The sequence below is a fragment of the Xyrauchen texanus genome, chromosome 39 (assembly GCF_025860055.1).
Source record: "Xyrauchen texanus isolate HMW12.3.18 chromosome 39, RBS_HiC_50CHRs, whole genome shotgun sequence".
In the NCBI taxonomy this organism is placed as follows: Eukaryota; Metazoa; Chordata; class Actinopteri; order Cypriniformes; family Catostomidae; genus Xyrauchen; species Xyrauchen texanus.
Genome location: NC_068314.1, coordinates 21,684,247 through 21,707,132, shown reverse-complemented (window position 1 = coordinate 21,707,132; position 22,886 = coordinate 21,684,247). Strand labels below are relative to the sequence as shown.

Below are 22,886 nucleotides of genomic sequence, written 5' to 3'. Positions count from 1 at the left end.
CGACGGCACCATCAGGGACGACGTAAGCCTACAGGCCTTGGATGGGAGCTTTGGGTGCCGCGCCAGTTGGCAGCGCTTCGCGGGCATAGGTGCACAGCAAGCACCTTTTCCACTCGGGGCATCACCGAATAACCCCTGGCCGCTCCGCCATCAAGGGTAGTGAGAGCGGGGGAGCCGAGAGATCGGGACCGGGCAGTGAAAGGTGCCTCCCACAAACTTGTAAGCTTCCTGTGCACTTCCGGGAAGAAAGGCACTGGGGCAGGGCATGGCTGTGAGAAGCATTGCGAGCCCAGATACCAATTGTAAAGCTGCGAGGGTTCAGGGGAGAGCGGAGGGTTCCACTCTAGCCTGACGCTTATGGCGGCCTGGGAATGCATGTCCGTCATCTCAGCATCTGCCTGTGACTGGGTGAACACCCCAGGGGGGAAGCCCAGTGGAGGTTTCCGTGTCAGACAGGACGTGCCTGCTTTCTGATGCTGCGCTCGAAAGCTCATCGCCTTCACGGGCACCGAATAAGAGGTCGAGCTCGCCCTTGGACGAGCCGGCTCACTCATCCGAGCGTTTAACTGGAGCAAACGGGCGTGCCGATGAATGGGAGTTCTGCGGGGATTTACCCGGTGGAGGTGGTCCCATTGTGGTCTCCAAATCGCCCCACATGCTCGCCGCGCTGGCCTCATACTCGTAGGTAGAAGGACCGAGGGAGCTTTCTTAGGAAAGCCAGCCGCGACTGCAACGTTGCCATGGTCTTGGCCTCACAATGAGGACATGATGCATCCACAACAGATGGATATATCGATATCGACCGCAACCATGAATAACACACAATCAGAAGGCCATCTTTAGAAAGACGCATCTTGAAAAAGATGTTCCGATGTTTGCCGCTCTTTCAGAATATACTCTTTTGTGAGGGAAAACACTCTTTTAGAATATACTCTAGTGATCTGCTGAAGTGCACAGGGGCGATCTCTGCAGTGCACCTGTGCAGAGAGGGGAGAAAGCTGCTGTAATGTGCCGTAAGGATCCAGAAGAGGTGAGGGATGGCAATCGCTTGACTCAGCTTGAACCATCGACCGTTTGGCTCCTAAGAGAAAATCTAAATGAGCGGTATGCACGTCCCCTCCTTTATACCCGTATGTCCGGGGGAGGGGCGTGCAAATACCACTTGCCAATTCCCATTGACCTTTTATCAAAGATCAGAGGTGTCTCAGGTTCTCAAAAGTGACCCCTAGTGTCACTACATGGACACAACTTCGAGTGAGTGACAGATAGGGAACAGCATTTCTCCATTTGAGAGCATCTGCTTTCAAACATTTATACTGCAGGAGCCTCCGGGAACTGCAGGAACTCTTTCTGAATATATCACACTTTTATTATGTGGGAGAGAAGGACGGAGAGCTAATGAGCAGAAGGCAGAATGAGGTTTGATAGCCTTTTGTGCTTTTTGTGTATAATATATCAATGATCATTATTGTAAAGAGCATGAATATGTGTTTACCCGAGCAGCTAACACATGTCATGAACTGAAAGCAAACTTACTGTCATGACTGTAAGTATCCATCAAAATCAACATTTAATGTTTCAGTGACCATTTCTGGTGATGCAAGAAGGTGGTGACAAATTAGTTTCTTTTGTGAAATTAGTAAGTCACTGAATCAACGATCAAATTAAATTTTAAATCCCATGTCTTCAGACCTACACAGAGACTTTAGTAGAGCTTTTAAGCATTAGAAAAACAAAGCAAATCTATAATTTCCCTACAGGTTTTGAGCTGCTGAGCATGACTTTTATCAAAAGACAACAATAATAGTCTTATAATAATTATAGAGTTTGAAAAATGTCTGTACGTTTTTAAGTATAAAAAAGAGTGTCTACATATCTATTCACCTCAGTAAAATAAAGTGTTCTAAGAACACAGCTGATCTATTTTTTATTCCTACAATTTTGTGACTGCACACCAACATTGAGGTAAAAAAACAGGAGCTGATATTAAAAATAGCTTTACATGTTTAACTCCGATCTAGTAATCTGCTTAATTTGGAAAAACAACCAATCAAACTATTACCTCACAAACATAATGTAAAAAGCTTACCGTAATGAAGACTCATGCACTGATATAAACTCCACTTACAATGTGTGCTTAAAAGAAGGATTGTCCTTTTTTCTGCAGTACATTTCACGAAATGCTCCCGTCAAGAACAATCTGCTGATCAATAACTCTCATTTGTGTATTCCTCATCTCTAGATTATTTCAGTAGATCAACATCAATGCTGATAAATAAATGGATAAATGAGTATTGTTGAAAGCAACTTTGCAGAAAAGAATGGAGCCGTGTTGATTAGACTGTGACTGACTGATGGCCTATTACGAAAGGGTTGTTTTGGCACATGAAACTCACCTGTGATCTGGCTGGATTGTTGCACAATCAGCCCAAAGTAACAAAATGCAAAGAATACTGTATAGAAATCCACCATTTGTACTCGGTATGGGTTTAGCTTGGAAAAGTGTGGGGGACAAGAATCACCTTTTTAAAGAGTCCACCGCGGCTGCTACACCCTTGGTGTGACAGTTGTGAAATTTATATATCTGGTTGTTGATGTTATATGTATTTTTGATTCCTTTTACCTGTAGGAGTAACCAAATACCTAAAAAAAGGACATCTGCTGAATTTAAAAGGTTTGTTCTAGGATTTACATTATTTGTCCTCATAAGTCTAGCTGAAATTGTCAGTGCTGTAAAATATAAATGATTCTTGACATGTCATGTTTGGAGGCATCTTGTTAGTTAAGTTAGTTTTGATGACTGATAGGGACACCAGCTCACTGGCATTCAAAATACTGGCCTTTTCAGCAAGGTTTCAATCAATTCCAACACAAAAAGTGATTTTGTTCTTTAGAAAAGCTACCATGTGCCATGCCTCCAGTAAGACCAGTGTTACATTCTGTACATTGTACATGGATACCATTTTGAAACATGCTTGTTGACTGAAGGCTTCAATATCCAGACAGAATTAGACAAGCTGATAAGTTCTTTCCAAGAGATTCCTGAATCCTCCAAGCTGAAAAAGTGAATTTAGTTTTTGGATACAGCATGTGTATTGAGGCAGACTTGTGCTCACATTGCCTTCAAGTCCTCCTGGGACGTTCCTATTTATGAGTTTGGAAATTGTAATTATGATTTGATTTTGGTTTCAAATAAAATGGATGTGTTGGGAAATGTCACATAGACAGAAAGCTTTTTAGTTCTAGGGCAACAAAACGGTAAGCAAACGATGTGCATTAGGTGTATAATTGATGATTTACGTGTATTTTATAAAAAAAAATTATATTATACTATTTCTAAATCCAGATTAAAGTAAGCTATTTTTCAAGCTTCAAAAAGGACAAAGAAACACATTAACAGTAGTCTATATTTTATGTCTTATGATCTCATACAATAGCATATGTGAAGAGACAAGAGCTGGACTAGTAATCTGGCATACCAGACATTTTCCCGGTCTGCCGACGCACTTTGGGGCTGATCAGGGGCGGACTGGCCATCGGGAGAACCGAGTGGGCCAGTGGGTCAGCTGCGAAACGGGCCGAATGGGCCGCGATAAGCTAAAATGAGCCACCGCGTTATGCAGAACGGACCACAAAACGGTGCCGCGATATGCAGAAAATCTCTTAATTAAGTTCTTAATTAAACAGTTCTGACATAAAACAATTATTTATTCAAACATTGGGCATCAATATTTTTCTCATGAACTCTCATTTTTCTCATGATTTTTAGTAAATGACAACTTACATTTTTGTCTTTTCTTCACACAAAGCCATCGTATGATTTAGGAAACTTCATTCTTCATAATTTCTCCTTTTGTGTTCACAGAAGAAAGAAAGCCATATGGGTTTGGAATAACATGAGTAAAATGATGATGCAAAGATGATGACAGAATTGAAATTTTTGGGTCAACTATTCCTCCATTGAACAGCAAAATACATAAAGTTAAGCCCATTCTCATCATGTAGAGAAAGACTATGCCTCTTCTGCACACATTTGCAAAGATGTAATGCATTGAATGTTCTAGGGGTCGAGTAGGACCAGTTAAACATGGATGCTAGATGTTGTTTTTTGCATACTTCTCAAAGTTTTCATAAAGAGGGGAACAAGGAGGGTCCCAGAATCCCCATAAAGAACAAATTAAACTTGGGATCCCATTCTGTTAAATAAAAAAAGCCTTATTGCCCTGACAGAACATTATCAAATACTACCTCACATCTGGATATTCCACATGCTGCGCAACATGCTAGCAGACTTCCATAAGTGTTCCTAACATTCTTGACACAATTCAAACATTGACTTCTCATATTTCACATTGTGCATAATTCTTTTCCTCAATATCTTGTCCTGCTTTATTCTCAAAGTATATTTTCAGCACAGTGTTCCCAATATACCCACGAAATCCAGGTGCAAAGCTCTCCATGGTAGTCCTCCTGGCTTTAATTCTGCTATTCGGTTCAATAAACCCATTTGAAATGCCTTGCATCATCTATTGCAATGGCACAAGACCCCCGTTTTTCACAGATGGTATTGAGAAACTCAAAAAAAGGCTCTACATGACTCAGAAAATTCAGCTAGAAACATGCAATGAATAACAATCCCTGTCCCTTGTCGCTGACTGTCGATCCCAAAATGAGTCAATCCTGAGATGCAACAATCTGTTTTTTAACAGTGTCTTATTAATTGAGTTAAAGAAGTGGAAGAGCTATGAGCAGTTGATTTAGTATGGCATTAAAATTGCTGCTGTAGCAGTCTTTGTCAAGCCCATTCTTGAGAGGAAATGAATTAAACCCTTTGGTTTTACAGTATAAAATCAATAGCACAACAAGCAATATTGTGCCAGGAATACCGTATGGTGGGAAATGAGCGTTCTCTCATGTAAGAGGCATGCAGCGAAGTAAGGAGGGAACTTAAAGGGAGAGTTCACCCAAAAATGTAAATTCTCTCATTATTTACCCTCATGATATCCCATATGTGTAAGACTTTCTTTCTTCACCAGAACACATTTGAAGAAAAAAATGATCTTACCTCAGTAGGTCCTTAAAATGCACCAGCTGTTAAATTAAATCTTCTAAAGCGACATGATCATTTTTAGTGCAAAAAATATAAATATTTAAGTACTTTTTTAACTCTAAATCATGCTTCCGGTCAGGAGCGGTACACACGTGTGATGTAATCACATTGGCAATTGAAACACGTGAGAACTAATGCACATGAGTCACTTTAAAAGTGAGTAGGAGGAATGCTGTACAGTAGCTTGGTTGGTTTTGGTTTAGATCTGTTTTTATCTGTTACTTTACTTACAATGGTGTGTTTGTGTGCTTATCCTGGATGTCTCCGTTGAGTGGAGAATGTGAGATTACTTCTGTATCATGGAACGCCAATACATCACAAGAGAGACCGCTTGGACTCCACCCTCTTGTGAACTTTACCTTCACATTGGATTATAGTTTAAAAGTACTTAAATATTTATCTTTTTTCACAACAAAAGTGTGAAATCGCTTAAGAAGACATTTATTTAATCACTGGAGTTGGATTGAGGATGTTTATGATGACTATCTGTGATTTTTGGAGCTTCAAAAGAGAAATCTCCATTCACTTGTATTTTAAGGACCTACTGAGCTAAGAATTTTCATTTTTGGCATTTCTCAGGCAAACTAGCGCTTGAATAATCTGGACCTTGGTTACCCTGAGGAACACTTTATTGTTCAGCGTTTGCTCTCTCTCATAGCACCAGTGTCTAAACGGAGTTCTTTATTATGTTTTATGTAATGTAAATGTTATGTAATATCATCTTTGTCTCAGATGTTTCTTCTAAAATTCCTTTTGAGAAATATATGGACACAAATGAGACATTTGTTGACTTTAATTAAGAGTAGCTATACAATTAAATGTAAATAGCTCAGATACTTTGGTCTTGGCAAACTTGAATAAGAAATGTTTGTGTTCATTTAGAATTTTTACTAACTGAGTTTGTGACATTGTTAATATCTCTTCTGAGACTTAAGAGGAGGAAACACATGTGAGATGTCTGGGGTTATTTTTCTGGACATACATCTGAGAAACAAAAGACTTGAGCAAAAGTCTCAATTTGATATCCATTTGATCTCGTTTCTTTGTAGGAGAAATAATTTACATGTCAAAGAGAAAACATTAATTTAGAAGCAATTAATTACATAAGATATTAAGTTTTTTTCAGAGAAATCTAACAAAATGTTTTGCTTAAAACAAGAAAACAATTAGAAATAAACTTGTTTTCCCTTTAAATCAAGTTTTTCTTACCCCTTTGGCAAATAGGGTCTAAATAAAAAATACAATAATTTTGTTAGATTTCTCTAAATGCAAAGCAAAATATATATTATGCCATTGCCGTCTTGTTTTAAGGATGTTTAGATATTTTTACTGGTAAACAAGAGAAAAATACTCAGTACATAAATTGTTAAAGGGGTCATGACATGAGAAACCAAATTTGCCTTGATCTTTTGGTATATAAGAGGTCTTTGTATCATTAAAACGTCCTGCAAGTTTAATATTTTAAGACGTCCTCCCCATTCTAAACGAATCATTTATTTAATCAAGCTCAAAATACAGCTCGTTCTGGATTCATGGTTAGAAGTGACGTGACGGTTAGAAGTGACGTACCAGCGTTTGCATATGACCGCCTCCAGCACAAGATAACTACGCTTTAAGCGCAAGACAACTACGCTCATTTCAGTATCGCCGTGCGCCTCACAAATGTTCAGTCGATGGACAGCGAGCTCTGACAGAGACTACTTGTGCACAGGAAAATTACGATGCCACACAGATGTGCTGTTCCTGGCTGTGGTCAAACAAAACCTCTGAATAAGCTGCCGAAAGATCCAGACGTCAGGGAAAAATGGATGCAGTTTATTTTTTGCGGATGTCCCAGTCACGGCAGTGTTAACTTAAGCGTTTGTTCTGTACATTTTAAGGATGACTGTTTTGAGAACAAATCTCAATATGATGCTGGCTTTGCCAGAAAACTGTTGCTCAAAGATAAGTCCGTGCCGACTATTCTGGGAACAACGACGACGCAAACTGTAAGTAATCTATTTTAAACTTTAAACTACTTTTTAAAGCGCAATTTCATTCATTATGAATAATCACAGTGTTTTTACTTAGTTTACTTGCATATTGTTCTGGCTGGGAGCGTCAATAATTGATACATAGGCACTGACGTTAGCCAATCATAACAGTGGGCGTTAACACTGAAGTCTTAAATGGAAAACGCCCCCAAAACAGACTGTTTGAATCAGAGGATGAGAAACAGGGTGGGAAAAGGTCATAAATCACTAGATTTTAAAAGTTTTTCTTAAAAAAAAATATATTAATACTATAATTGCATCTAAGGGAACATAATAATACAATAAAAAAACCCATGTCATGACCCCTTTAATAAACTATTTGTGAAACATCCACCTCTCTCTTCATTTGTACAGTAAGGTCAAGTTGGTGACAATTTTCTCCTTCTGTCTTCTTCAGAATCGCTTCCACTTGCAGATGACAACCCGTATCCCTCCATTGGGCCTGGTGGAGCTGCTAATAGCCATTCTGCAGCGCAGTGGCTGGGAGGAGAGCATGGCGGTGCTTTGCCAAGGTTGGGAGGATGCTGGTCTTCTAGATCTACTGGAACTCCAAGGCCACTCTACCTGGGGACCCTCACACTGGCACCTGCGAGCAGCCCTAAACCTCTCCCACAGCACACCTAACATGGCTAATATTTCGGACTTCCTCTCTGAGCACTTTAATCAGGACCATCCTCCGCCTGCCTCAGTCCTACTTTTTGGGGCCGACCCGGAGTGTGCCTCCTCAGTTCTACGCAGTGCGCATGACCTGAGGCTAACATTGCCCACTGTACATTGGATAATGGGATATCCCCTTAGCCCAGATGCCCTTCATTCAATTGGTCTGCCTTTAGGACTGCTGGCCTATGGAGAGGTCGCCCGCAAACCACTCGACTTTTATATTCGCGATGCTCTGCAGCTCATTAACCAAGCTGTTACTGCAGCAACAGTTGTACGGCCTGATCTAGCCCTTATCCAAAACATGGTAAACTGTTTTGACAAACCCAACAAACATGAGCTGCCCTCGTCGGGACAGTATATTGCCAGGTAAATACATATTCTTTTGGACTATCAATCAGTTCAGTACGTACCCTACTAAACAGAGCCCATCATATGTTGGTTTGCTGGTATACTCAAGTTCTTATCAAGCTTCTTAATGGAATAGTTAATCTAAAAATGAAAATTCTGTCATTATATATTCAATATATCCTCTTGCCAGAACAAACCCATATGACTTTCTATTATTTTTAGCACTAAACAATGCAAGTTCTCGCATGAATCAGCAAGGCATGAACATGAAAATATTCCTTTAATTTGACTTAAAATTTGTATTTCTTCTGAAGACTTGGAATATGACGCACAAGTTCATGGACTACTTTTATGATACCTTTGGGTTATTTTTAACCTTTTAAAGTGAGTCCCTAGTAACTGGCATTGTTTTAAAAAAGACTTTTGTACAGATATTTTGTTGTTCTGTATATGAAAAAATGCCATAGGTTTGAAACAGCATTAGGGCAAAGTATTTAAAACAGTAAATTATGACAGAATTTTCTTTTTTGAGTGAACTATTCCTTTAACTAGCTTAACCAGCAACCAAAACAAGCTTCGTCAGAAAGACCATTATTGTCTTTACAAGCTTTGCTTTGCCCAAATCAGCACCGACCAGCATCAGTGACATGCAATGACCTTAGCAGGGACAGGGGCGGATTCGAAGGCGCAGTGAGAAAGTGTGAGCGCGAGGACTCGAGGAGATCGACTGTGTTCCATGAATGCTACAGGGTCCTTGAATGACATATAACATGCAAGTAAGGGCAGCCAGTGGGTTTTCTGGTGACCCCAGGGTATGATGGTGCCCCCCTAGGGAGTTGGTGCCCTACTCAGACTGGGTAATATGTGTATAGGGCACTCCCTATACATCAAAGATGTACAGCCGCTTTTGTACTGTGGTAGCCTAAGGTATATTGCTGAAAGAGATTAGTCTAATGCCTTATTAGTTTCAACCAAACCAAACTGGCTTTGTCTAAACCAGACAGCTCCTTCAATTTATGTCAATATTCTATAAAAGATTAATTTAATTAATATTTCTGAAAGCGGCGCAACAGATTTTTAAGTAATAAATCTGTCTACACTAGTGGAATACAATGACGGAAATTCGGTAGCAATAGAGTATTATTCTTTTGATGAACTTATAGCACAATACATGGAGTGGACTTTTATCAGACCTCTTACTCATCTGAGGAAATGGCACTTTGGTGCTCCGGTGCTTCTCGAAGGGTAATGCTGCAGGAGGGGATGCTACTCGAAAGCTGTAGTTGGTCAGTTCCTTCCATGAGAGCATCATCTACCCCAAGCTGAATAAGTGAATTATATATTTTTTAAACAATATGCTCCCATTAACCATGTTTAGCCATGTATTCTGATGCTCAGAACAGGGTGTGCAGGTATCTGTTTGTGTGCTGAATTCCTAACACTACTCTTTGTCTGAATGGATCAGAATGACATAAATCAGATAAAAAATTCAGCAATAAATGCTAAATAGGAATAAAAAAACATAAAAGATTTAATATATTAGATGTCATATATTGTGAGAGACAAAAGGGAAGTTTATTTGCATGCACAGCATTGTTTATCTGTTTATCACAGTTTATCTGCATTTGTTTTATCACCTGATTCACTATATGAATATTGCAAATTAGTTCATAGCACAACCACGCCCAGAAAATCAGTGCTGCTCTTCCAACCTCAATTACAAAATGCCATTATAAACAAAAATGAATGAAATGTAAATGTACACTGACTTGTATTTAAACAAAATCAGTATAAAGACAAGATAAAGACAAGATGTTTTATCTAATCAACAGCATTGCTTTTGGATATTTTTTCCGAAATTGTTGTACAAGATTGTGGGGGGTGGGGGGGGGGGGGTGCTTGCCTATCCTCTGAGTGATGGGCAGGTGTGCCAAAGAATATAGAATCGCGCAAGGGTCAATGTCAGGGGATAGGAAACTGGGAGATATCTGATAGGTGAAGGCATGCAAGTTGAAACACTGAAGGGACAGTGGTGGTATCAGCCACAAAAGAGAGCTTGTTATGGGCAGGAGGGATCGTTACACCCTAACACGGGGGGCACCCCGCTGGAAGGGCAGGGTCGCCCTGGATGGAGGCGAGAATCCTGTCCGCCCAGGCCAACCTTATGTCTCCCTCCTGGCTTGGTTTGTTGGATGGGCTTATGCAGCGAATGACGCGAGCCCAGTGGGAGACTCGCCGACCACTCAAGCGTGCAAGCCCGACCAGCGTTCAAACCCCAATGGCACTCTCAGCAGATAGGGAGAGACTGGAGAGGAAATGCAGTTGAAACACTGAAGGACAGTGGCAGTATTGGCCACATACAAATAAGCTCACATAGAGCTGTTGTGCGCAGGATGACATGGGGGGCACCCCAGGGAAGGGCAGGAATCCTGACTGCCCAGGCCGTCCTTAAGTCTCCATCCTGGCTTGGTTTGTTGGATGGACTCTTGCGGCGAACGTTAAATTAACCACTCAATCAAGTAAGCCCAACCAGCATTTGAACGGGAAGGGCACTCACACCATTAGTTGGGGGAGTCAACCCAGTCGTGAACAGGCAATGCCAAGATAAGAATGGGAGAGCCCTAGAATAGATTGTGTTTTAGGGGTCTGAAATGGGCACCTGGCTCCCCCTACATACATAATGGAGGGGCCCTCCAAGCATTTCAAATAGGGAGCCCACTATACGAATAAACATAAGTTAGCTTGTACGCTGTCAAATGGGAGAATAACCTGCTACGATTCGTACTGGATTGCCCTTGCGTGTATTGGTAGGCCTGACTTGCATTTAGAGATGGGGGCAACCGGACTGGCCGGAGAGACCCTCTTGGCATCCAAACGGCGGGGCCAGCCTGGTTAACAGGAATAAGAAAGTGTCCTCCCCCAGCCCTGGTCATGAAAAATCTCAAGGTTAGCTGTTGAGGGCTTTTTGAGTGTTTCTGATATGGAGATGGTTAGTACAGATATAGTTGAGGTAAGCAGCAGATGACCAACGGCCTAGAAGACGTATTTGTTGCTCGGGCAGCCCTTTTTGGGCTGCTGTGGTTGTGGACCAATGCGGAAAGAATGGCTTGAGTATAATTTTTCAGGGATGCTGGATTTGATCAGGATGGATTTGAGGTGATTTTGGAACCAGAATTAAGAGACTGCATAGTTTATGTTGTCTACGAAAAGTGGACAGAAATGGGTTCTGGTAAGGGATTTTCTGTCATGGAGATAGTGTGCTAGCGATTGGAAGGGCTGGATAGGAGTTGGCAGATTGAAAATGAAAATTGGATTCCCTTTTTTGGTCTGATCTGTTTTGCTTTGTTTCATAAATTATCTGATTTTCTCTATGTATGAAGGTCCGAAATGGTGGAGTGGATTCTGGGGTCGAATTTAGTTGTGGTAAGTGATTTCTGTACAGCGAAGGAAGCCGAACAACGCAAGGTTGAACATTGTATCTAGTGTTTCTGTGGTATTTGGGGAAATGCCCTGTCGTAGAGTTTTTAGGCATCTGATTAGCAGGCCGATGGTAAGGGGGAGCCTGGTGTTGGTTCTGGTGGGTTGGGATTTGTGGATACCTTTAAGGAGAAGTTAGATCTGGGAATGGTTATTGTGGAGAAATTTTGGCCAAAAATTTATTTGTAAAAGAAATGGATGTTGCTTAGGTATTCTTTGATGGTTCCTGAATGGAGGTTTTATGATTGATTGAGGTGTGAGGTGAAGGAGGATGTGGAGAGAAAGGAAAAGTCTGGGAATGGTAGGTTGTAGAAATGGTGAACATTTTTAAAGCATTTCCAGGCTGTCCAGTTGATTTGAAGAGTTTGAGTGGAAACAGTATGAAGGATAGAATCTAAGGAAGCTTGGTGGAGGAGTCTGAGAGAGTGTTTTATAGAAATTTCAGTTCTGAACAGGGAGGGACTGGGGTTGGTGTAGGGTTCGCTTCTGGGGCCAGAACTCTGAATCTCTAGCAATTCGATGGAGTTTGATGGGCTGGCGGTCTTTTCTTGTGCAACAGGAATTCCTAGATCAGAGAATACTTGCATAACTTTGGTAAGATGGAGAGCCGGAGGAGAGTTGTGGGGCAAAACCACAAGAAAATCGTCAAATAGGTTGATGAGGTAAGGCACAGAGTGAATTGCTTCTGATAGCATGTTATATATTTTTGGGCTGCTTTTGCAGCCGAAGGTGAGGCAGAATTTATTGTTCCAACGGACACTGAAGAGGTGCCAGAAATCTGGGTCCAGGGGCATGATTTTAAATGCTGAAGTGAGAAATTCCCAGCCCAAATTTTTAAACATTTGTATAGCTTGGTCGATGTTGTGATAGTGTAGAGAGTATTCGTTGATTGAGATCAAGCTATTGATGCTTGGATGAGGCCCGCCGTGAGGGGCTGAGAGGTCTATGATGAGGCATTTTTTGCCAAAGAAGTTTCTGGTGGACATTCTGATTGGCTGAGAAAGGATTCGAAACTGGATTCACTTGCTGAGGCAGCCTCGTGCAAAGAACGGCTCCAGAGTGGGGGAGATAGAAGGAAGAGTGGTAAAGCTGAGGAGGGAATGGGTTTGGGGCGGAGTTCTCCAGCAGAGGCAGCCTCGCGTTGTAATCCACTCCCGTAGGCCATGGATAGTGGGGTACAGGGATGGATGTTGGAAGACAGAATAGGTTGTGTGGAAAACTAAGGCGTCTGGAACATATGCAAGGCAATGTCAGGATACGTGCTACCATGGGGATTTGTGATATGAATGGGCTGAATCCTCAGGTGTGGGACCACACAGCGTTCAATGGGAGAGCATATGATTCATGTGAGAATGTTTATGCTGAATTTTACGGAGCTCTTTTTTTTTACTGAGTCTTCAATGTCCAAACATTTAATAAGTGTTATTAGAAGAAACTGTGTTACAGTTTTTACACAGTTGTAAACACTCGACTGTCCCAACTCTTTTGGATTGAGTTGCAATTATGTGATTTGAAATGAGTGTATATTTTCTTAAATTCACAATGTAAAACTTAAAATAATGTGTTGTTGTAGTGCTTTCAATATAGCACAGGGTGAATAGAATTGACAAATTTTGTTTTTTATTGCCATTTTGCACAACTTGTCCAACTTTTTTTGAATTGGGGTTATAATTTGCACAGCACAATTACCCATGTTGTGGAGCATACAGCCAACTACCATGATTCGAAATACAGATAAGCATTGCTCCAACAATTTAACAGACAGTAAAAATGCAGCGTTAATTTCGGCAAGCAAGTTTTGTGAATAAGGCACAATCTATAATGAGCCTAAAGAGGCATACTTGCACTGAAAAAAAAAATTATTATGACTTAATTGATTCATGGTAGAGCACTTTTAGCATCTGTTTCATATGGTGGTTAGTGAATAAGTCACAGGTTTTGTACTGAAATAATACACACAATAGTGGTGCAACTGTTTAGTGAATTCATCCCTAAATTGCTTTGATGTTTATACTTATCATCAGTAGACATCCTAACATCTGTAAGAGATGCCCCAGACAGCTAGTGACATGCTTAAGGACAAGGGTATGGCCACTTTCTCACACTGCATAAAATTACTGTTTGCCCAAATACTCAGCTGGAATGCAGACATGTTTTAAAGCTTTAAGCTTTATTTATGACTTCCCCTCAGCTGCCTTTCCCTGAGGAGGGATCACTCTTATCAAAAGAGCTGGCACCCGCCCGCCATGCAGCCACCGTCTTTTTGTGCGGATCATGCCAGCACTCTGCTACACACCAATATTTCTCTCAGAGCAAACAGAAGTGAAATGTGGCTGTGTGTTGCGTGGGGAGCCTTTGCCTCATCACAAAACAGGATGAGGCTGAAAATCTGCCAACCAGACTCAAACCAAGCTTGATAATGCTGGACGATTGTGAGGGTAGAGCTGCAGGAACGTCATTCATAGCTCCATAGCTAATTTTGGGGGCATTACAATACCACAAAACTTCCTAATTTTTCTTTTGTTATATGTCATTTGTATACATGCATTTGTATACATTTGCATTTGTCTTTCCTGAAGGAGTTTGGTGATGTTTTGATATTTTGTTTTCTAATGCAATAAAAGTTTTTTTTTGTGCATTGTCCAAATACTCTTTGGGGCCTCTGTAAAGTCACATCATATTGCTCTCAAGATATCATCAGAACCCATTTCAGTCAACCACTACCTGTACAGATTCAGAGCTCAATGTGGGAATTTCATCCTACAATCATTCTAGTCTCCCCTCTCTATTTTAGTCCTTTCCTCTCTTTCTCCATCCTCTCATCTCTCTCACTTATTGCTATATCTCCTCAATATTTGAACGATCATAAAGCGGAGCCAGAATCAAAGAGAACTTTTAAGTACATAGCAGCCTGTAATTCATATTAAGCTGAAACACAAACTGTAAATTTGATGTCACACAGACCATACTCTCATCATTAGTTACTGGTGGGCCATTTTGGATTCTGTGACCAATGGAAAAAAGTTTAAAGCCAAATTACATTTTATGCTTTTCCTGTCAGTGTTTCATTAACCACCTCAAGCATTAGTCAAATGTCACATCTTTTATTTATGACAGCAAACATTCATCTTCAAGCTCAACGTCAGAGCATTTCCTTAAGTAACCCAAGGTTCTCTCCATAACTACAGCCTTGACGATTGAGTAGGTCTAATTCTGTAGAGTGGGAGGGGGTTTCATAATCAAATATATTGCTTTGTGAAAGCAACATCTGTAGTTTATGGTGTGACAAGAGCCAGACTGTGTCAGTCATCCAGTTAGGCAATCCCTATCTAAGGCCCCCCATGCGGCAATTATATTTCTGTCTGCTTTATTGCCGGGGGATAAAGCTGGCTTAACCTGTGGCCAATCCTGTTACTGACTCCCACATGTCTAATAGAGTACAAGACTTGTGAACATGATTCTTTGTCTTCCCCTTGAGTAGTTTTGTCTCAGCCTCAGACGGTGTGCCCATAGACCGCACCACAGTCCATTCACTGACCATCTGATGCATACTGCACAAAAAACTCGAAAGCACATCTCAATTTGGTAAGCTCTCATCTGTTTGGCTGACTTTAAGCAGTTAAGAGTTAAGAGTACACAGGTGTTTCTCAGTCCATCTCGCTGTAAAAAAATTTTTGTCAGGTAAACTAAAACCAGTGGCGGGCCGTGCATTTAAAGTCTAGGCCTTCAGTGTGATTCATGCCATTAAGAAAACACAGTTTCACAATGAATAGACACCCTATGCCTTTGGGCATCATACATTATGTCGCAGCTAACTAGTAATACAAATTTACATTTTAAAAACATGTCCACTCACGAAAGCCAGAACTTGAAACGACACTTAATGCTCAAGTAAGCCTAATTTTAACTGTTTTAAACTGTCAACCTCTCTCGAAACGACATTTAAAAATCATAATTTTTCATATGAATCTACCAAGGAGGTCTATACTACCTATACTATCTAATAATATTTGCGATTTAAATTTTGCTTGCAATAAGTTTAGTTTCGTCAGGGTACATGGTTATTCTGCATTCCATTCAAGTTGGATGTGGGATATTCCTAGTAGATATCTCTGACCATAAATGCATTCCATTCCCCGATATTCGGAAGATGACGTTTAGGAAACAAAACTGCAATGCTCCCGTTAGCTTAGCATGGGTTTGACTCTTATTAAATATGTCTCCTAGCAACCAAACTGATAAACAATGCTGCAGCGCCAGCATTTGTGCTACAGGACATCATGCCCCAGCATGCTCAGAGATGAGAATTTCTGCACAAGCCTACAAGTTGCAATTCTGACTTCAAGATGCATTCCATTGCACTTTCCCTAGTAGGAAGTTGTAAAATCTGACTTCCCGAGTTGAATGGAACGCAGCACTACTTTTCAAAACTTGATCCGACGCTGAATCCTCAAGCAGCCTAATTTACATTTAGAAAACTGCTGATGTTGCTATAACAATGCAAAAAGCACTTATCAATTTGCTTGAGGTGAAAATCAGTCCTCCTTTCCTGTTTAAACTTTTTGTTATTCTCTATTTGTTTGTAGATTAATTAAGAGTGGAAGTGATTAAAAATACATAGGCAAAAAGGTGACTTGAGTATGAAAGGATGAAAAATATGTATTTATTTATTTGGCATGTTAGGCCAGCATAGAAGGATTTTCTGGCCCTGAGAATTCACCACTGCCTAAAACATGTGTTTCATGTGGTAACATCTACATTAACTTGGTTTATTCAAGTCAAAAATGTTTTTTAATCTGATTAAATAAACTGGACAAATTAGGTTACACCAATGAAAGTATTTTTTATGTGTTAGATCAAGTAGAAAAAGAGAACAATTGCAGGTTGCAATTATTGTGTGTGTGTGCAAAGTCAGTTTTATAAGGTACAGGGTTGGTACATTGATGTAATACATTGATATGCCATTGTTTGCCAAGTTAGTGGAATCAAATCTTCGAAAGATTTATAGGTTGGAATTCAACAAGAATGGATTTCACCTGGTAAAAGTGTCGCTTGTTTTGCATGCACCGTCTGCACTGGTTTAGTGGTGCAACTGTTTAGTGAATTCACCCCTCAGAGTTTTGTTTATGGAACTAAACATAACGTTCACAAGCTGAATTTTATATTCTGCATAGTTTCTTGTCGTTTAAATAGCCTCTTCCTGTCTAAGTGGGTGGTTATTGGCCAGAATAAGCTGCAGTTTTGACCAGACCTTTTAATGCTGACTCATGTCTTCTCTCACCCTCAGGTTCCTCTCTAATACATCCTTTGTAGGGCTGACGGGTCCTGTCATGGTTCAACATAACCTCTCTCGTGTACTCACATCTCAGAGATTCCACATTTGGAGCCTGCGCCGTGACGCTGTTGGTCAGCCCACCTGGGTGACAGTGGGCAGCTGGGAAGGTGGTAAGTTGGATGTAGAGGATCAGGGATTGTGGCAGGGCTCATCCCCCCTTCACCGCACAGAGGGCCAAATAGGCAGGGAAGGACGGCGATGGTGGGCAGGATTTCCAGTGTCGGGAAGCCGTCTACGTGTGGTCACACTGGTAGAGCACCCCTTTGTGTTCACTCGTGAAGTAGATGAGGATGGGAATTGCCCCGCTGGACAATACTGTCTGGATGCAGGAACAAATAACTCAGAAACCCTGGACCACTTATATTCAGAGCGGGCACAAGGGAACAACAGTTTCTTGCCACCGGATTACAGCAAGTGTTGCTATGGATACTGTATTGATCTTCTGGAAAAACTGGCAGAAGATATGAACTTCAAGTTTGACCTGTACATAGTAGGGGACGGGAAATACGGGGCACTTAAGGGTGGCCAGTGGACAGGGTTGATTGGAGACCTACTGGGTGGGGTGGCTGATATGGCTGTTACCAGCTTCAGCATCAACTCAGCTCGCAGTAAAGTGATAGACTTCACCAGCCCATTCTTTTCCACGAGTTTGGGAATTCTGGTGCGGAGTAAAGACACGGCCGCACCCATCGGAGCCTTCATGTGGCCTTTGCATTGGTCCATGTGGATAGGCATCTTTGTGGCATTGCACATTACAGCATTCTTCCTCACACTATATGAATGGAAGAGTCCCTTTGGCATGACACCACATGGACGTAACCGTGTGAAGGTGTTCTCTTACTCATCAGCCCTCAACCTCTGCTATGCCATCCTCTTTGGTCGCACAGTCTCCAGTAAGACACCCAAGTGCTGGACTGGACGTTTCCTGATGAACCTGTGGGCCATTTTTTGTTTGCTGGTTTTGTCCAGTTACACAGCAAACCTGGCTGCAGTCATGGTTGGGGAAAAGACCTTCGAGGAGCTCTCTGGAATACATGATGCCAAGGTGACCTTTGAATTATGCATGTGCATGGTAACCATTTGTAGTATTCAGTTAAACACAGGGGTTCACAAATGATTGTTTAATTATTTGTCAGGACTCTGGAATAAATAAAGTTTATTGCAATGGACATGATTCAAACACTACTCAAAATAGCAGGGAATAAAATCCTCTAATAAATAGCACAATACATAGATCTTCAAATGAAGAAAGTTTAGGGCCCCTAACTTGTCCTATACTTGAAAAACTGACCCAGACCTGGAACAAAATCAGGTTGAATCAGGTTGAAGACATCTATTGCATGAGTAGAATAACTGAAAAATGATTTTGATATTCGAATATTGGCATGTTGAATGCTTCACCAAATTTGTGGAAACAAATCTGTGCACATCCCTACTTTGAATATCAGTGAGTTTTCTTATTTCACAAACAATTTCACAATTCCCGATACTAATTTCGAAATCAGAGCAAAAATAGGTAATATGCTATGCAACATACTCATTTTGCCTATTTAAAAATGTAAATATTATTGCAAATAATATATTAAAACAATGTCATGTTTTCTTAAAATATTTCTCAATTATGTGAGCATTACTTCAAGTCTCTTTAAGTAATTACCCAGGTAAACCGTTCTAGTAATACAGAAACAGTATAGAATAAACTAAGAACAGTAATAAAAAACTAAAATAAATTAAGAACATTGAGTGGTTTTTCTTTTCAATATTTTTATTTGATTAATAGTACTGTAACAACAAAATGAACAGCCACTGCAATGTCTAATGCTCATGTACAATATTTTGAAACATGCCTGATTAATTTTGTTCCACCTTGCAATCACTTGACTGTGTATAATATGGCATTTTATGGGCATTTTGAACCATGATTCTGATGGTTTTTGACTCTTACAAGACAATCAGTAGCATTACGGTCTAAAAGGGGTAACAGAGCATGCACCCTAATAAGTGTGAGCTTTTGACAGCAGCCGTGTGTCAGTCAAACAATAAAATATTTAGATTATTTTAATATCGAGTTAGTTACGAAGTACTGGTTCTTTTGACATCTGTAGTTACAATACTGGTATATAATAGTAACATTTCAAAAGATCTGGGAAATTTAGATTTCTAATGATATTACACCTTTAAGAGACAGCTCTGTATACATAATTAACGGCAGTTATCTTGTGTTTTATTCTAGATCATTTAGGATTTTACTTTAATAATCAATGGTTTTCATAAAACTTTCTGCCCTGGGCCCACAGCTCCATCACCCATCTCAGGGATTCCGTTTCGGCACAGTTCGGGAGAGCAGTGCAGAGGATTACATGAAAAAGAGTTTTCCAGAGATGCACGAGTATATGCGGAAATTCAATGAGCCCACCACGCCCGATGGTGTTGCCACTCTCAAGTAAGAGATCAATTCAGCCAACAGAAGGCACCCAACTAGAAGATGGTAGCAAGTGCCTCAATCATAGTTCTACTAACAAACACTATTAGCACAGCTTGAAATTTATAACACATGGAACATTGTTTGGTAACGGAATACATGTAACAGGATTACGTATTTAAAATACAAAATATAAGTAACTGTATTCCACTACAGTTACAATTTAAATAAATGGTAATTAGAATACAGTTATATTCAAATAGTATTTTTATTACTGAAGAGATTACTTTGCATTTTATTGTCATTTGTTTCGTGTAATATTTAGTCCTTTCAGATGGAAATCATTTATACATATAAATGATGCGATCCAAAGTGCGTTTGAAAAGTGGTGAAACTCTTATGATGTGATACATTCATAAGAGCAGACAGAGAATTAAGTTTGAAGTAAGTTTAGAGCAGAAGAAATAGAAAAAACCTTGTATAAATTGTCAGCTTTACGCTAAGCTAAAATGCTATTTCTAGCCATTTAACATGCACGTTACCAGACACATTCATATTTTTGTATCAAGAAAGTTCACGTTGGATCATCATTTTTTATAATTACATTTTCTAGTAAGACCTTTGATATTAGGGCAAAAATATTATTCTTGATTATAATTTTTGCATTGTTTTCCTGTAAAAATCTTTAAAACAAGATCAGTTTGATTTATCTTATTTTAGAAACAACACTGCATAAGATATTTAGGTTTATATTTAGAAAGTATTTTTAACATGTATTTTGTCTTACTGTACTGGCAGAGTTTTTATAGACAAAACCTTGTTGACATTGCATTTTGGGCTGTTGACATACACGATAATGCTTTTGACCAAGTGGTAACTGAGCGATTTTGGACCGAGTTTGGTTGACTATACTACAGGTGTTAATACCTTGGCCACATGACCTACATTTTTGAATGACGCTGTCATTTTTTCTCTCAGTAAATTGTATTCTGCGGCCTGAGATTCATTCTCAGAGCTGCCCGGCAGGCAAGCGGTTTGTTGTTTCCTGCCAGCTGCAGTACCGCAGTCTGTCACACACATACCAAGTTGTGAAGTGTGTGTTTTTGTTTAATTATTTATATATTTATTCTGGTCTACATCAAAAAGGGAGAGAAAAAGGGCAGAAAGAAAGGAGTTGGATTAAAAGAGTCTCTTGAATTCTTGTTGTATATAGTATAATTGACCTCTCACCGGGGTGGTTGACTATACTACAGGTGTCAAAAATAAATATATATTATTAAATATTCTATATATTTCAAACATTATAATATCTCTTTCAGACATCTGACCTTACTTGTATTCACACCAGAGATCCGTTTCACTTCAATAGTTGGGGTTGATTCTGTATGACAGATGCTAAAATTAGGCCTGAAATCATTGCAAGTAATCATAGCAAGTTCCTCCTCTTTTATATTTTTGGATATATAATTAAAAAATGTAATTGGAAGAAAAACTTTAAAAAGACGAACATCTTCAAAAGAGTCTAAGATCTGTGAAGTATTAAATAGAGTGAAAACAGTTCCTATTCCTTTTTAATTTTAAGAAGACGATCAAAGGTATCAGTGACCACATATACAACACTAAAGCACCAAAGCAAACTCATGCTTTCATGTTTTCCATTTATAACACATGGAACATTGATTGGTACGTATTGATAAATAATTCAAGCAGAATTGTACCATGTTTATGACAATGCCAATGTGTATGCTGCATCTAAAGAAAGTTCAGTAAGAGTTCTCCCTAGTGATCAGAGTGTGTGAGTGGATTGAAGGAACAGCAATATCCCCTCCCTGCTCAAAGCATTCCGTAACCACTCCGCTCCAACTCCACTCAGGGTTTTTAATTTCTGCTCATAGCTCGCTCTCTAAGAAACCTATGGATTCACTTTTTTAGATTGTAGCCATGTTTGACCTACACAGTTTCATTTTAAAATAAGCTACATAAATGGGCTACTGATGGTACAATCATACAAAATATGTGTGTAAAATAGATGATTAGAACATGTGTAAAAACACAAACAAATATTCTTACTAACCACAAGATGTGCTGCTGAATTTGTATAATACAAATTTCCTTTTTGATAAATTACATTTTTTATTATCTGTAAATTAAGCAAGGTTGGGCCGATGCCCTTAAGGCTTCACTATTAATTAAAAGTCCCTTTTGGGCTCCTATCAGCATGCATCTGATTTAGTGTAGCCACAAATGTATGGTTGCCGCTGCAGTTTATGAACATTTAGCTCAGACAAATGATGTTTGTGTTCCATTTGCACCCGAATAAGATGCGCAATTTGACTTATGAAAATCATACTGTGCATGTTTAATGAGACGAAATGTGGTGTTTGTGCATGCCTGTGTGTGTAGTTTTGTAGCCCACTCTCTTTTTATGTTGTGAAGGACAGATCCGCCTCAACTTGATGCTTTTATCATGGACAAAGCCCTGTTGGACTATGAGGTGTCCATTGATACTGACTGCAAGCTGCTAACAGTTGGCAAACCCTTTGCTATTGAAGGTAAGCAAATATGATATATAACATATAAATATATTGTGCAGCTCAGTTTAAATTTAAAACACTAAGTTATTTAAAAGCTTTACACATAACAGAATTATTAGTAAATGTGACACGTTTAAAATGATTTACACTCACAAGAGGTGAAGACTGCAGTCATATCAGTCATACTCTCCTCAGTGGGGCCACCATGTTGAGATCACATGACCATGTTGAGATCACATGTCCATGTTGAGATCACAAGACCAGTCTAATACTAGTTCTGTACTTATGCCATTACTTTTTTAAAGAAAAAAAACTGCAGTCTATGGGGCCATTGACTGCAGTTTTTTTTTTCTTTAAAAAAACAAAAAACAAACATCTGTCAGAATAAAACCCCCAAAGGATAGTTTTGTATCGGTGTTGTTTATTCATAACCCATTGGCTAAATGCTGAAGAAATAAATTCATACACATCTAGGATGGCATAAGGGTGAGTAAATTATGAGAGAATTTCATTTTTGGGTGAACTATACCTTTAAGGACATCTACAATAGCCGAAAAGCATATACTATATTGAAATCTTTGCAATTTTGCTAGCTAAATTATTCATAATTTCAGAATACTACTACTATATTTTTGAATGGTCTTAAATGAAGTAACATAATGGTGTAGTTATATACATATATATATATATATATATATATATATATATATATATATATATATATATATATATATATATATATATATATATATATATTAGTATTGTGCAAAGGTTTTAGGCACTTATGATGTTTCACAAAACCATTTGTCTTAAGATGGTTATTTATATCTTCCGCTTTAGTGTGTCAATAGGAAAAATACATTTTAGACTCCCAAACATTACTTTTGCAAATAGAAAAGATTATAATACAAGAACAGGGTGCTCTGCAACAGATGTCATGGCCCCCACAGAGTTTCATTTGGGGGCG

At 39.5% G+C, this 22,886-nt stretch overlaps 1 protein-coding gene across 1 annotated transcript in view; it reads left to right on the top strand.

Moving 5' to 3' along the window:
- Positions 1-22,886, top strand: part of LOC127632848 (glutamate receptor ionotropic, NMDA 3B-like) — a 135,096-nt gene that overhangs the window by 87,732 nt on the left and 24,478 nt on the right. The window contains exons 2-5 of the mRNA XM_052111654.1: positions 7,541-8,169; positions 16,916-18,008; positions 19,261-19,406; positions 21,822-21,937. Of these exons, the coding sequence (XP_051967614.1) occupies positions 7,541-8,169; positions 16,916-18,008; positions 19,261-19,406; positions 21,822-21,937 (1,984 nt within the window). The remainder of the gene's footprint in view (positions 1-7,540; positions 8,170-16,915; positions 18,009-19,260; positions 19,407-21,821; positions 21,938-22,886) is intronic.